This window comes from Pongo abelii, chromosome 7 (genome assembly GCF_028885655.2).
Source record: "Pongo abelii isolate AG06213 chromosome 7, NHGRI_mPonAbe1-v2.0_pri, whole genome shotgun sequence".
NCBI lineage: Eukaryota > Metazoa > Chordata > Mammalia > Primates > Hominidae > Pongo > Pongo abelii.
In genome coordinates this window covers 114,456,886-114,473,881 of record NC_071992.2, presented here as the reverse complement: position 1 = coordinate 114,473,881, position 16,996 = coordinate 114,456,886, and the positions used below count along the sequence as shown (strand labels likewise).

At 36.9% G+C, this 16,996-nt stretch overlaps 1 protein-coding gene across 3 annotated transcripts in view; it reads left to right on the top strand.

The window, feature by feature from the left end:
- Positions 1-16,996, top strand: part of STK3 (serine/threonine kinase 3) — a 355,868-nt gene that overhangs the window by 251,204 nt on the left and 87,668 nt on the right. For all 3 annotated transcript variants that reach the window (XM_024250559.3, XM_063726297.1, NM_001132197.1), the window contains 1 exon segment: positions 515-707. In XM_024250559.3, the coding sequence (XP_024106327.1) occupies positions 515-707 (193 nt within the window).

Below are 16,996 nucleotides of genomic sequence, written 5' to 3'. Positions count from 1 at the left end.
TGTAAATGTACTTAGTGCTACAGAATTATACACTTAAAAATTGTTAAAATGGTGAATTTTATATATATGTATTTGCATATTTTGCCATAATTTAAAAGAAAAAGCTAATGGCTGTTTTACAAGGTTATAGACATCATTATGCCCATTATAATACAAAGTGTCAATGTGTTCTGTCTTAAAGCTGCTCTCTTATATATTTAGTTGTTTTGTCACCATATTCTTTGTTATGCATTTGTTGGTAGTTTACCTATCTTAATCCTTATTTTAAAAGCAACTAGCAGCCTTCTACTTCATCAGTTTCTGTTGCTTGATCTTTAATTACCTAAAGCTTTAGGTTATTTTGAATAATTTTCACTCTTAAAATAACATTTGTATGTATGTCTTTATATTAAAATCAGTACTAATAGTATTTTTTATAAGTATTAAAACTATAATATGTTCATTCTCTTGTTAAGAATTAAGAAATCCAGCTGTCATAGAAAAGTCTTCCCTCATTGCAGTATTTTGCTTGCAGGATGAAGATGAGCTGGATTCCCACACCATGGTGAAGACTAGTGTGGAGAGTGTGGGCACCATGCGGGCCACAAGCACGATGAGTGAAGGGGCCCAGACCATGATTGAACATAATAGCACCATGTTGGAATCCGACTTGGGGACCATGGTGATAAACAGTGAGGATGAGGAAGAAGAAGATGGAACTATGAAAAGTATGTGGCTTTTTTACATTGAATATTAGTTTTATAATTTGAAAGGATACTTTTATAGGAACCAAGCTAGTTCTGTGTTACTTTTTATAGCCAATTGTGGAAAATTTTGTTTCTTAGATTTATGTTACAGTAAAAAAGAGTATGGCACGAGTCACCTTTTTAAAATTGTATTTTAATATAGCAGAAAACAACACATCTTCAACTTAGAGTTATGGAACTTTTTTCTTTTGAAGGTTGCTAACCCACAGCTTAATTTGCAAAGTATTTTAGAGAGAAAAAGATAGTGTTCCTAACATTTATTTTCCCAATTAAAAAAGTGAACCTAAAATTATCTTCCAGTAAATTCAACAGACTATTATTTTATGTTGTCCAAATTATCAGTTAAACCACAAAGAGCAGTGCGAGCTATGGGAAGAAATAAGGTGGGAAAATAAGAAACACTAGAAAGAAGGATTAAGAGACAGGGATGCTCATACAGAAGATTCAGTTCCATGAATATTTACTGCTGCTTGTCATATGTGAGGCACAGTGCTGGGGGTGCTGCAGTGGCTAAAATGATGATCAAACATTCTCTCTGACCTCTGTTGCTTACAAAGTGATGACAATAGGAATGCTTTCACAGACTAGCACTTCTCTTTTTTAAAAACAGTTTTTTAAGATACTGCAGTTAACATCATAGGTCATTGTGATTTCACAGTTATAGGCAAAAACGAATTTTCTCCTAGCACCAACTGACCTTTTTCTTCCTGTCCTGCTCCTACTCTAGTCCTGTGTGGTTAGTGTCAAAGTCTAAGCAAGCACTAGGCTGCTTTCCACTGAAGAGTATTGCCTCTCAATGGCAGAACAGCAGAATTACATGACTTCCAGCATTGTAGAACCTAGAAAATTGTAAATATTCAAGTGATTTGCTGGTACTGCAAAATGGATACCAGAATTTTCTCTCAGATACTTCCATTTCCTTTTTGCCCACCCTTTTCTTTTTGCTACTCCCCCGTGAGGTCTGACCATAGCTTCAAGTCACGTGGCTCAGTACTGCTACTTTCTTCACATTTCCTAGTTCTGAGTAGCCCACTATGGCTGCATATGTACTTTGGATAGAGAGGATCATGAAGCACAAAATGTAATAGATTGCTATATTGCCATACCCCTGGGAGTGGAGTATGAATTTTCTATCTCCTGCCATTGGTGGGTCTTCTGTACCTTTTACCTGGAAAGCAGCCTAAATCTTGGATTTCCTGAAATTCCTAACTGGGCATCTGACTAGAGTAAGTTTTCTGCATCTGTAACGTGCCTCACTCCACTGCAGAGGATGGTCTTGTGGCCTCCAGAACCAGCTAGTGTTAGGGTACAAGTGGATCACAAAGACTCTGTGGTAAAACAGTTAACACATTTTTCATCCACATGTAATATCAATTTTCCATAAGCTGATATAATTTTTAACTCAAATTTTATGATTCTTAACAGATCAATTAGATCATTGAGTGCTTTTTTGTGTCTTTAGGGAGTTACTGAGCTCCTCATGAAGCTATATGAACAACTTTTCATGCAGTCATATAGTTGAACATCAGCATATATATAGTAGTTAAGAAAAATGAGTCTTTATAGAATCTAATTCATTTAGATTGCAGTGTATTATATTTCAAGGAAGAGAGACTAATGATGATGTTTCCAACATCATACTTTAAAATTACACCGCAGATCTCTACACATTTTGTGTAGTGACTTTTAGGTTTGACATCCACAAAAATCAATACATGTTATAATTTTGTTATAACTGATTGTATAGATATGACTTTTTGTCACAGAGATTTTATTGAAAACCAATTTTGAAGTTGAACAGATAGTGGTTTTTATAGCTGCAGTTGTTTTATGGACCTCAGCAAATTTTAAATCCCATGAGCCAACTTTCTGTGTTGTTTGTTTCTGCAAGTTAGACATCATTCTGTAATGTGAGACTTCAGTGTTTCCAAAATTCTAATCAAGTGATGTTAGTATAACCCCTAGGGATTGTCATATTGTAGTATAGCAGTAGTAAAGAATGTGAAGAAGTTATTGAGGGAAGACTTACTTTTGCTGAAACCACATAATTATTGTAGTTTTGTTTTTCTCATGATCTAAATCTTTATTTTTATTATTTTTTTTTTATTTTTTTTTTATTTTTATTTTTTCTTTTATTATTATTATTATTATTATCGTTATTATACTTTAGGTTTTATGGTACATGTGCGCAATGTGCAGGTAAGTTACATATGTATACATGTGCCATGCTGGTGCGCTGCACCCACCAACTTGTCATCTAGCATTAGGTATATCTCCCAATGCTATCCCTCCCCCCCTCCCCCCACCCCACAACAGTCCCCGAAGTGTGATGTTCCCCTTCCTGTGTCCATGTGTTCTCATTGTTCAATTCCCACCTATGAGTGAGAATATGCGGTGTTTGGTTTTTTGTTCTTGCGATAGTTTACTGAGATTAACTTCTTAAATTAGTTGGTATGAGGTCTCAGCTTATGTCACATCAGTCAAAGCCACATTTGCTAATGTGTCTTTAGCATTTTTGTTCCCTAATAAGAAGACAGCAGTATATTATTTTTGGTTTTCTAAAATCTCTACAATGTGCACTGAAGATTTAGAATTTCATCTCTTTTTCCATTGGAGTTTCAAGTGAGTTGCCTGATTTAACATCCTTGTCAGTTTAAATTATGTTTACACTTTCTCTTTTATACCTTTAACCATGAAGCTAGAAATTATGGGCCTATTTTCCTTACCTCTAGGAAGGAAAATTACCCACAGACCCTTTGAAGGGAAGTGGAGAAAAATGACAAAAAATATTTTTAAATTTGATCTGCCTTTTAAAAAATGGACATGGACCCTATGGGCATGTCCCAAGAATAACTTTCTAAACCTGTTTTTAGCAATGATGGCATTACTTTTACCCTCCCGCTCCCAGTCTTCCTATTCAGATATCCCTAAGGCCTCCTCATTCCCCATGGAATGTCCAGGCTTCAGCTGTGTTACCAAGATCCTTCACAGTCTGGCACTAGCCAGTATTTACATGTGGATCTCTACTTCTTCCTTATGGGTTATGCTTTATCCATACTAGTCTGTGCCAGTTGGAATTCTGAATGCTTGACACTGGGTAAAAGCAGGTTGGTTATCACTCAAGAAAATCAATTTAGGATTTCTTATCCTGGAGTAGATTAGGACCAGGTCAAGAATCTATGCCATCAAATTGATGGGGTAGGAGAGATTATTTCATTGTGGGTGACTCTGGGAGAGTGGTAGCTTCAGCAGAGACAAGACTGGGGCTTTTTAGTTTGTTCAGCTCAGATCTACTTAGTTAGCTCTGTTTTTATGGAGGAACTTTCGGATCTTACAGAGCTGTGGCTAGATTGGTAGCACTAGTTGCCCTGGAGGGAAACTATCTCTTATGGGTATCTGAGGAAGAGCCATATTTTCCAGCCAGGTTTTTATTTTTCGTGTGTGTATCTGTTGTTTCCCCAGATAAGTTACAAAGTTTGTCCTGGTAAGAATGCTGTATAAATCTCCTCTGCCACAGAATAGTACATGCTCTTGGAATATTGGTTTCATGAATGAATACTAATTACAGTAGAGTCAGAGTCAAGCTGTGTGTGTGTGTGTGTGTGTGTGTGTGTGTGTGTTATAGTAGATTTAAAGATACGTAGCTCTGGAAGCTAAGAGAACTTTCAGGTAAACCTCCTGCCTTAGTAAGATACTTTCTTTTCAAGTGTTCTACCATCCCTGCTTCTCATTTCACAGAGCAGACCCTCTGAAAATGTGTTCCTTAAGATACCCATTCAGTGAAATTCTCTGATAAATATAGATAAATAATATACAGTAATCAGAAGTATTTGGGAAATGCATATTTATCCTAGAGATAAATTATTAGAGAACTACAGTATATATTATTAACTTATTAAATGCAAATAGTACAGGAAGGAAACAGTTTAAAAATTACATTACCCAAGCTTTCCTTCACTTATTTGACCATGAAAGCTTTTAATGAGGAACATATCAGTGATTAACATCCTGTGTAATAAGTATCTGAGAAACACATTTTGGGAAATGCTATCGCGAGAGCCCTCTAGTTCCCTGACCCTAGTTCCTAGTCTTTCTTTTTATTAGCACACCCTCCCTTCACTTCCATATCCAGCTTAGAGGCTATATTTCATTATTTCATTGCTTCTGCCACTCTCTTATATTCTAAACTCCTCTGCCCTAATGTCTTATCTTTTCTGCCTCTCCTGGAAAACTTTGATATGGTCAAGTCTCAGTGTTCATCTTCTCTGCATCTTTACCCTGGCTATTGAGTGCTGCTGGAGATAATCTTCCATCTGCACAGATGAGGGCTACCAGATCAAGACCTTCTGCCCCATTTGGGCCCTCAACTTTCCTGGAGGCCTGTGTTTCTCTGTTCAGCAATTCCTCAGTCTACAGAGTGGCTAGTTTAGATCTTCACTAGATCTCTTCTTGCTACCACCTCCCATCTCAGTTTCAGTAGATGACGTTGCTCCCTACTTTATAGAAAAGAGTGAAATGTTATCATGCAAGTACCTAGAGAAGCTGTATAGGTGTTTTAAATATGGTCTTTGGAATAAGGTTGAAAAATTGAGTCATTCTTAATTTCCGTTTCTTCCTTCACCCTTCATGGAAGTAACATCTCATCAGTTCTGCCCCCTAAATATCCCTATCCTCTTCTCATGATCTCTGCTTGCATTTCTTTAGTGCAAGTCCTCCTGGTTTCTCACTTGTGAGGCTTCTAAACTGATCCTCTGCCTCCAATCTTCATTCCCTCCCCACCATACAGATTTCAGCACATTTCTCTTCTGCTTATGCCCTCCCAGTGACTACCAATTGCTTATAGGCTAAAGCTCAACACCAGTTAAGAAACAGTATATGCTCTTGTTCCTACTTACCTTTCTATTCCCTATTCATCCTTCTTCCAGCTTCTCAGCTCTTACAGAGCTTTTTTACCTTTGGCCACTTGAAATGCCCAAATCCTCCTGTGGGATTTATGCTTCTTTTGCTAAATCACATTCATTCACGCAGGCTCAGTTAAGAGGTTGCTTCCTCTATCAACTCCAGGTTAGGAATAAGTGCCCCTCTAATAGGCTCCCATCTCACCCCAAGCTTTCACTCTTACAGCACTGTCATGCTTTATTGTGAGCGTGTGCTTTTGTTTATTTCCCACTGTATTTTTGATACCTAATACAATACCTAGCACTTGGTAAGAGTTCATGAAATGTTTTCTAAACAAATGATGTGGTATAGTGAAGAGCATGGGATGTGAAGCTAAATCATTTAGTAATTGTGTTGCTTAATTCTATCTGAGTTTCAGTGATATATATTTGTCTCTCTGTTGTGTGTATATGTGCAGGTGTGTGTATTAGGTAAATTCAAAACATGCCTAGCAGTGTTTTAAATATAGTTGATAATCAATAAAGGATAATATTAATCTGTCCACCCTATTAATTTATCCTTCCAACAACTTGATAAGAAGGAGCATCTGGGAAGCCCTGGGCATTGTCAGCCCTGCTTCCCATGCAGTGACAAAAATCATATCTTCCTGGGACCGGAGATGCTGAGCTATCGAGCAACTCTGTTCTTCCCACGGCAAGTTCTTGCCTCCACCTTTCCCTGCCTTCTCCAAGACCTTGCTCCATCTCTCTTTTTTTAGTAAGCTAGTCAAAGGGGCTTCTATAGAGAATGATGATCTCCAAAATGAACTGAGTAGCATCAACATGAATAAGAGGGGTTTGAATGGCAAGATGAGCAAATGCTAGAGAAGTACTCAGCGCACTTGGCATCTCCTGACCAAGAGTATGTTTGATAATATCTATTGATACGACTTGAGATGAGAGAACTGTTTTCCACTGTTTGTGAAATTTGATGTCTCTTTGAGAAAATGAAGAGAGTGTCATGGAAGTATAAAAGTACATTTACATTTTATTTTATTTTATTTTTGGAAATGGAGAAAAAAGTGAATTTCTCAGGTTATAGCTGTTATTAATTGAGCTCCTACTACAGGCCAAACACTGTGCTCAGGACTTTGTATATGTTATCTTACTTACTCCTCACAAGGATCCTATAAAATAGCATTTCACTACCATTTAGCACTAAGGAAACTGAGACTTGGGAATGCTGTCCAAGATTTCCTAGCAAGTAAGTGATGGAACCAGTATATAGACACAGGGTTGACACTAGAATCACATCACTACTCTGGGGCCAGTGAGCTCAATGTCCCTCTTGGGCAGGATTCTAGAACATTTAAGAGTCCTTTAGGAAAGATCAGGATTGTTATAAATCAGCATAGATTACTGAGAAGAAATCATATCAGAATAATATAATTTCCTTTTTTGACAGCATTGCTAAATTTCAAGGTCAGAGAAAATGCAGAGTTTGAATATTGTATCTTAGGATATTAGTAAAGTATTTGACAAGGTCTTTCATGATATCCTTGTAGACACTATGTAGTGTGACCTAGCTGGTGGTCCTGTTATGAGAGTGCAACAGTTATACTCAAATGTGCTTATATCAGTGAGAGTTTATTGGAGGAAACAGAAACTACTCTAGGTATTCCACACACAAAGAAATTTAAGTCAGAGATTGTATTAATGTGTTCTCATATTGCTATAAAGAACTATGTGAGACTGGGTAATATATAAAGAAAAGGGGTATAATTTGCTTATGGTTCTGCAGGCTGTACAGGAAGCATGGCTAGGGAGGCCTCAGGAAACCTGCAATTGTGGTGGAAGGGGAAGGGGAAGCTGGCACGTCCTACATGGCTGAACAAGAGAAAGAGCAAAGTGGGTGGTGCTATACACTTTTAAACAACCAGATCTTGTGGGAACTCAGCCATGAGACAGCGCTAGGGGGATGGTGCTAAACCATTAGAAACTACCCCCATGATCCAATCATCTCCCACCAGGCCCCCCTCCAGCATTGGGAATTAAAATTCAACATGAGATTTAGGTGGGGGCATAGAACCAAGCCATATTAAAGATGTAGAAGTTAAGAAAATCAATGGAAAGCCCAGAGGAGAAGGCTGTGTAGCATAGGCTTCAGGAGTGAGTCCCACAACACCACAAAAGTGAGCATATAAGGAACAACTACTACTGCCACAACAAGGAATAGCAATCCAGAGGCTGCCGCTGGCGCCGTTGAGTTCAGTAATACAGATTGAAATCAACCCTCACTGCTATTTAGGGATTAGAAAGCTACTAAATATTACTGCAACCACTCCTCAGTACCTGTGAAACTGGTGACTAGATGCTAGAATGCTGCTGTAAATAATCAAGCCTCCATGACAGGGCTTGTAAGAAGGAAATAACTAAACTAGCAGGCGTATAGCTTCTGTTTGCTTCCCCCTTCCCCCGCACCCCAGTTGTGAAAGAGTGCACTTACCCAGAACTCTAGTTGCAAGGAATTCTGAGAAATGTGGTGTTCAGCTCTCTAGCCTCTATGATACAAAGGCTCACCGGGGCACACGGCAGTGGTTGCTAAATTTCAGTTGACTACGATGTTAAATAATAAATTGCTTACCGGAAGATTTCTCATTTTGTGATACAGGACCTCGGCCTCCAGCCCTGGCTAGCTCAAAATTTTTCATAGAAACTTGGATGAAGCTATAAGGTGAAGGTCCATCAGAATTGCAAATAACATGAAGTGGAACAAAATAAAAATATGTTATAGGATAGAACGAGGATCCTAAAAGATCACCACAGGCTGGAGCAGTGGGCTTGATTTACAAGATAAACCCTGCTTTTGGGTCCAAATAACCAGCCTGACAAGTATGTATTGTAACAGTCGCTCTTCAGAGATACTGGTCTGAAGACTAGAGCAGAGATGCTTGGGCATCTCTGCTTTTAAAGTACATTTTTTTAAATTTAAAAACTCTACAAGTGCTTCTGAGGTGCAGCTAGGACAGATAACCACTTTTTAGAACAAGGAAATAAACAGCTTCCCTCTGCTCTCAGGAGCCAGAACTCACCTGGAGTATTGTGTTTAGAACTTACCTGGAGTGTTTAAGAAGGCTGGAGATACACTGGAGCACATTGAACAGAGAGGCAGCTGGATGGTGATGTAGGTGGAGACCATGTTGTATTAAGAATGGGTGGAGAGGCCCGGCGCAGTGGCTCATGCCTGTAATCTCAGCACTTTGGGAAGCCAAGGCAGGCGGATCACCTAAGGTCAGGAGTTCGAGACCAGCCTGGCCAACATGGTGAAACCCCGTCTCTACTAAAAATACAAAAATTAGCCGGGCATGGTGGCATGCACCTGTAATCCCAGCTACCCAGGAGGCTGAGGCAGGAGAATTGCTGGAACCCAGGAGGCAGAGGCTACAATGAGCTGAGATCGCACAACTGCACTCCAGCCTGGGCGACAGAGCAAGACTCTGTCTCAGAAAAAAAAAAGAATGGGTGGAGAAATAACCAGTTATGTTTAGGTTGTATATTATTTACTTATATTAACCTTTCATAAATGTTTATCATTTATTAAATACTGGGTTAAATAATATTTACTAAATATACATTTTAAAAATGTCTTACCTGTATATGCATATAGTATTTGTTGATTTTGAAAATTTCAGAGTTTATTTTGGACAGCACATATATGCAGTTTTACTTAATTAGTAAGAGAAAGCAAATGAAGTTCTGCTTTAGCTTTTTAGGAGTTACTCTGGAAACGATACTAGATATTAAGTGGCGGTTTAGGAGAGATACCAAGAAGAGAAGACTGACTCTACTCCCTGGTTAATCCATTGTTCCTAGACAAAATTGTTAAGTACAAGGCAATTTGTTTTGTTCTGAGCATCTACTTCCATGCCGTATTCTTTGCTTAGTAATATCTTTCTCTCAGTTCTCATATCCTTTCCTTCCTTCCTTTTTTCCCCCAAAATCTGTTTTGGAAAAAGACCAGATACACAGGAATAAAATGTCTAATAATGTTTAATGTTCATGAAATACATTTTCCCCCAGAATCATACAGCCTTGAGCCAAAGGAGTAAATCACTAAGGATGGAATTTTAGATGCCAAGAAATAATTGGCAAGGGTAGGAGAATGTGTAGGGGAACTACTTCCTCACTTACCATTCTTTTATGAAAAACTGTTCCATTCCTCTTTAACTTAGGAGGTTAATGTTGCCCGGGATATGACAATAAAGGTAACAACAGTAAACTACAGGTCCTTCTTGCAGCTGGGTGCAAATACCCGTCGTATTTCTGGGCAATTAGAAATCGCTCATTTTCCTTTACAAAAGTACGAGGAATCCAGGTAAGGTGTGGCTGCAGTGGTTTGGAGTTCCCTGTGGGCACTGAATATAGTCTACTATTCTGTGTGCTGTTGGTCCGTGGGATGTTTAACGAAGTATAACCCAGCTCAGACCTGCTGGTGTATGCATTTTGGTTTTAGGATACCTCTTTTATTAGCACAAAACACACACAAGGATGTAAATATTAGTCTTCCCTGTAAAAATGAAAATGTCTTTCCTGTACAGGCCTTTGAAGAAAGCATTTTCATAGATACACACAGTGACCATTACAATATTCATTACTCTCACAGGAAATCCTTCCTTTTATTTAACTAAAATCTTTGGGCTTCAATTTTTGTTTCCTTCTATTCTGCCTTCATTGGAGATTGAAAACAGCTGGTCACTATTTTCTGTGCAAAGAACCCTTCATAAATACTTGGATACTTATTAAGTTCTTTCTCAGACTTGACTTTTCTTGGCTGAATAATTTCAGTCTCTTTAACCTTTGTGCAGGTGTTATTTTCTAAGCTTTTTAATCTCTTATGAATAGTCCGTGGACCTTCTCCATGTTATGTTTATCCTTCTTTGTTTTAAAATACAGTATGGTGAAGTTCAGGAAAAAACAGATGTCAGTAGCTTCTGTGTTAACATCCTGGTTTTTATATGTATTCACTATACTCTTGGCAACAAATTAAAGGACACATTTCCAAGGCCATTAATGAAGTGGAACCACCCACATCTTAAAATATTTTTAGAAGAACAAATTAGGTAATCTTCATAAATCTCTTTGATGTTGACACATACTTTGCTAAAGTTATGATTATTATTTTATTCTCTAAACTTGAATATCTTTGTCATAATCATGCTAAGAAGTTAAAAATTAAATAAATTATTTTGTTAAAAGTATTTTTAAAAATTATTTTATATATTTAAATTTTTATGAGGACTTTTTACTTGTTTAGAAGATGTGCAAATTAGGAAACTTAATGAATAATTGTGGGTGGACTGACATATTTTCTACGGTATTATATTCCTCACAATTTAGTTTACTTGTAAATGTTTTGGGGATGCATGAAGGAGATGAAAAGCAACCTTTTTCTTTAAAATTTCTTATCCACAAAGAGAATGAATGATAGTTACTTTATTCTTTATTGCTAATAGGTTTTTAGTTCCATGAGCAACTAGTTGAAGGGATTAGGGCGAAAATTGAGGAACTAGGTAATTCTGAACATTAAAATTATTGTTAAAATAAAATGTTTTTGTAAGCTGGGGGTCAGAATTCGGCTGCAGCTGGAGAAATTGATGTCAATTTTATGTGATTATTCTTTCTGTGCTTAAAAAAAGTATTTGCCGTAGCAACCACATCACATATGACAGTGGTTACTATCTTGAGATTTCCTGCTTTATTTTCTCATTGAAGAGCCTAGTATTTTTTTTTTTAAATAAATTGTAAGTCAGAAACATCATCCTTTCTGTCCCACTTCTGTGAACATGTATCTCCCTGGAGACTCAGCTGCACATTGTGGCATGTGTTTCATATTGTGTAGTTAAACATTACCGGGCAATTGCAGCTGCCCCCTCCCATTAACTTTTAAAACAAACCTAACCTGTTTTCTTCTTTAAAATTTTTTAAAAATTGTTTTTAATCTTTTTTTTGTGTATGACAAAGAGATACTCTAAATGTTAATACTAGGTTTTAAATTAAGCAATGGAAAATATTTAGAAGTATAAGCACATACATTTGAATAAAAAATTAAGTGTAAACATGTCTTGGTTAATAGTATCTTGTTATTAAATCATCCAAAAAGAAAAATCTAACAGAATAGACTCCTTCTTTTATTTAAGTTGCTTTTAAAACTTTTGTTAACTCTGTAAGAATGTTTATTTTTATCTTAGGAGTGGGTTATTTTTAAAAATTTTGAGTATGGAAGCCAAAAGGCATTTTGCCATAGGTTTTTTAGGTCAGCCTGTAAAAAAAGCTTTAAAACTATAATGTATCTGAAACGTAGTGGTATTTAAACTTCTCTGTATAACAGTGGACTTCAAGTTTGAAATTGGGATGTTTCTTCAGTAAAACTGAAGGTTGCTGCTCCTTCTGCTTCTCCCTACATCCTCCATTTGGGAATAGAAATGTATCAGTTAAGGACTGAATTTGACTGTATGTACCAATAAACCCAAATAACAGTGGTTTAAACAAAGTAAGATTAATTTCTTTTCTCATTTAATGAGAAATCCAAAAGCAGAGTATCCGGCACTGGCAGAGTGAGTTCATGATGTCATTAGAAATCCTTTCTGTGACACCATCTTTAGGGTATTATGCTTGTTCTCCTGCCTGCAGAATAAATGTAGGATTTCTAGCCATCAGGTCTGTATTCCAGGCAGTAGAAAAGAGCAAAAAACAGAAAGGATTGTGCCTATATCAAGAAAACAGAACTTTCCTAGAAAACCTTACTTGATTTTTTTTTAAGAGAAGGGTCTAACTCTGTCATCTAGACTGGAATATGGTGTTTGTGATCATAGCCCATAGCTTATTGCAGCTTCAAACTCCTGGCCTCAAGCAATCCTCCTGCCTCAGCCTCCCAAAATGCTGGGATTAGAGGTATGAGCCACCATACCTGGCCTAAACCCTTATTTTTATGTGTCATTAGCCAGAATTGTATTACGTGGCCACTTTTTCCAATGAGATAGGTACTTTCTCACCCCTAGTCAGGAAGCTAGGGATTATAGATATTAGGGAGGCAAATTTTTCACTTTGAGACACTTTGACATTAGTGGTGGCTCATGTGACTTCAGTTAGAAGCTCCTGATTGGGATGTTGTCAGGAGCACGCACAAGACTGTTGGGGTTGGAAAAGTAGATTCCTGGAATGAAATTTCCTAGTAATTTCCTTTCTTTATTTAATCAACACCAAGGAGTAGTCTGCTTCTCCCCTTTCTGTTGCTACCACTTCTCTCTAATCAAACTGTTTCTTCTCTGACTCATTGCAGAAAAGAACATTGTCTTTCCTTCAGCCTTTTTCTTACTCTCCTCATTTCTAAAGGAAATGCCTGCTCAGCCCATCTTTCTGTTTTGAAGGTTTTTATAGAAGATTAAAATTTCCTCCACTTTATTCTTTGTAGTGAAAAAAGCAACTTCTGAGATTTTATTTTTCTCCTCTCCTTCCCAGTGTATGCTGCTACTCTTAATATGTAGGTCATATTAGAATAGGTGCTCTATAAATGTTAGTTTCTGGTAGGAAAAGATTAGTTTTTAATTTACTCCAGTAATGGTTTGGGTGAATTTTCTCAGATACAGAGGTCCGAAGTAAGAGTCAGTGGTATATCAAGAGAACCCTGACTGTTTATTACAGCACTGGGGAGTTTGTAAAGATTGTGGGATGAAGAATTTCTTATCTCCTAGTTGAGGAGAAAACAAGACCATAACGAGAGCCTCAGCAGTGAAGCCAGTGCTGGATGAAAAAAAAAAATTAATGAAAGCAATGTGGTCCTGGCTTGGTGTGGAGAGAGGAAGATGATCTGGGGAGGAACATAGGTCACAGAGTGCTGTTGTCTTCACTGGATTAGTAGTGCCACAATGCATGCTTTTTGTAGTTTCTATTGTTTTTGTTTTGTTCTTACCAAAGCACCTACAAATACTAAGTTTACTTTTTAAAGAATGCTATCTAGAAATACTCTTCAGTGAAACCTTTCTATTCATTATCAAATGCAGTTGATAATGGTGGTTTAGGAGTTTCTTACTTTTCCAGCAGTTAGTTTCTAAAGACACCATTTTTCCTCTCCTCCCTGATTCTGACTTTCCTTGACAAACTTGATAACCCTTATTATATAATACTGAATGTTAAAGTTTTCAGATGTATTTATGTGTGTGACACATTTTAAGACTTCTTGATGAAAACAGAACTTACAACTAAATATATAATTCTATTACAGAATTAATCTTCCCTTTAAAAAGAAAAAGAAACAAAAAGAATATTGAGCAAAGAATTTCTTTAAGGGATTATCCCCCTTCTCCCAGCTTTATGGTTTGATTTACTCAATTGGTTTATAAAAAATATGTGTAAGTTGAGCTACACTTGTAATTTTTTTAAACTTACAAAATGGGGCAGAAATGGAGAATAACAGGTTAAATTCCTAGACTCTATTTTGGTATAAGAGGTTACCATGGGAACCAAGTTTCAATTCTGAATATAGAGAAATACATCTTGTAATGATGAAGCCTAGAGACAAATCAAAGGTACTAAAAATCTGCTGAAAATGTTAATGGAATGTATGTGTCCTGTCTAAATGTCAGTAATGTAACCCATCAAATTAACCAATTTCTATTTTTGTTGTTGATTTCAGGGAACAAAGTTGACGATAAACACCATAAACACTATATCTTTATTTTTAGCATATTTATTGATCGTTGAAATATTACACCTTCTCTTCTGTATATTTTGTTCATTTTTAACATACTTGTAAAGTCTGTCATGACAGGAAATCTAAAGGCATCCTTGGCTGTTATCATGCTGAACTGTCCCTAAGGAGTTTCTTTTTCATGAGCTTTGAATGTGAGATATGAGAGTGTTCTAAGTTCTAAAGGTTTACCACAAATATTGGTGTTTTATACTGTCTTAAATTTGATAGAATGTCTCAAAATCTTTACAGTGGGTACCTTTTGGGTCCCAGATGTCTTGTCACATTTTCTAGCCATCTAAAGCTGGAACAACTACAGCTTAGATAAACAGTTGTGTTGAGAGTCTTTTTCTATTTTTCCACTAATACATGCATATTCTGAAAATCAGGTTCTTTCTGACTCTACTGGGATGGATCATTCTGTTATTACTTGCACCAACCTGATAATAATTGTAGTAGTCACAATACTTTCTCAAATATATTATCAGCAGTGCACCAATGCTAGTAAGGAAATACATATAGCATCTACTAATTCAAAAGTAATGATGAAAAACCATGTAACATGGCTCCTGCTGTTGTTCATAGATATTGAACATCTGGGTAGACAGTCAAAAACACAAATTGGTAGAGTTATCTGTGAAATTATTTAGGTAAAGGATTTGGAATTCTACATTAGGGAACTTATGGTTTAATGAAAAGTAAAGATGGAAACACATTTAAAAGACATAACTCAGCGAGGTATGGTGGCCCACACCTTTCCCAGCACTTTGGGAGGCCAAAATGGGAGGATTGCTTGAGTCCAGGAGTTTGAAACCAGCCTGGGCAACATAGTAAGACTTCATCTCCACAAAAAGTAAACAAAAATGAACCGAGTGTGGTGGTGCGTGCCTGTAGTCCTAGCTACTCAGGAGGCTGAGATGGGAAAATCGCTTGAGCCCAGAAGGTCAAGCCTTCAGTGGGCAGAGATCATGCCACTGCACTCCAGCCTGGGAGACAGAAGGAGAGACCCTGTCAGTCAATCAAATCAGTCAGTCCACCCACCCATCCATACATACATACATACATACAACATACTCATAGGGTAAAAATAAAAATTACTTTTACCAATAATTATATTATTCACATGTTTACATTGTATCATAATCATTCATTTAATCAGAGATTAGGCTCAACCATAAAAACACCCATTAGAAAGTGAAAAAGGCCTCTGGATAGATATTAAAAAATAAAATTACTTGCAAATAAAGATCTGCACATAGAGAAAAACTTAGTTATTTAAAAAAGAGTAAATAACACAAAGCCACATAATTAGCAGGATCTCTAAGATGTATTTCTATACTCATGTTCACAGGAGCATTATTCAACAATGTTCATAGGAGCATTATTCAACAAAAGTGGAAAAACCCAAGTATTCGTTGACAGACAAATGGATAAGCAAAATGTAGTATATACATAGAATTGAATGTTATTTATCCTTGAAAAGGAAGGAAATGCTGACACATGCCACAACATGAATGAACCTTGAGGTCATTATGTTAAGTGAAATAAGCCAGTCATAAAAAAAAAAAAAACACTTTAATGGATTACACTTATATGACGTATCCAGAGTAGTAAGATTCATAAAAACAGGAAGTAAAATGGTGGTTGCTAGAGGTAGGGGAAAATGGCAAGTGGTTCATTGGGTACAAGAGTCTCCATTTTGCAAGGTGAAGATTGGTCACACAATACTTCGTGCTACTGAATGGCACATTTTTGATGGTAATTAAAAATTTTTTTTTAATTGTGGTAAAATACATATAACCTAAAATTCACCATCTTAACCATTTTTAAACATAAGCATACCTCATTATTGCAATTTGCTTTTTTGTGCTTCACAGACATTGTGTTTTTTACAGATTGAAGGTTTGTGGCAGCCTTGTGTCAAGCAAGTCTATTGGCACTGTTTTTCCAACGTCATGTGCTCACTTTGTGTTTCTGTGTCATAGTTTGGTACTTTTCACAATATTTCAAACCTTTTCATCATTATTATGTCTGTTACAGTGATCTGTGATCAGTGGTCTTTGGTGTTACTATTGTAATTGTTTTGGGGCACAACAAACTGTGCCTATATAAGATGGCGAATTTAATTGATAAATGTAGTATGTGTCCTGACTGCCCCACCAGCAGGCCATTACCCTGTCTCTCTCTCTCTCCTCAGGCCTCCCTGTTCTCTGAGACACCACAATATTGAAATTAGGCCCATTGATAACACTACAATGGCCTCTATGTGCTAAAGTGAAAGAAAGAGTCACACATCTCTCACTTTAAATCAAAAGCTAGAAATGATTAAACTTAGTGAGGAAGGCATATTGAAAGCTGAGACTGGGTGAAAGCTAGGCCTCTTGCACCAAACAGCCAAGTTGTGAATGCAAAGAAAAAGTTCTTAAAGGAAATTAAAAGTTCTACTCCAGTGAACACATGAATGATAAGAAAGTGAAACAGCCTTTCCCTTTCTGATATGGAGAAAGTTTGAGTGGTGTGGATAGAAGATTAAACCAGTCACAACATTTCCTTAAGCCAAAGTCTAATCCAGAGCAAGGCTCTAACTCTGTTTAATTCTGGAAGGCTGAAAGAGGTAAGGAAGCTGC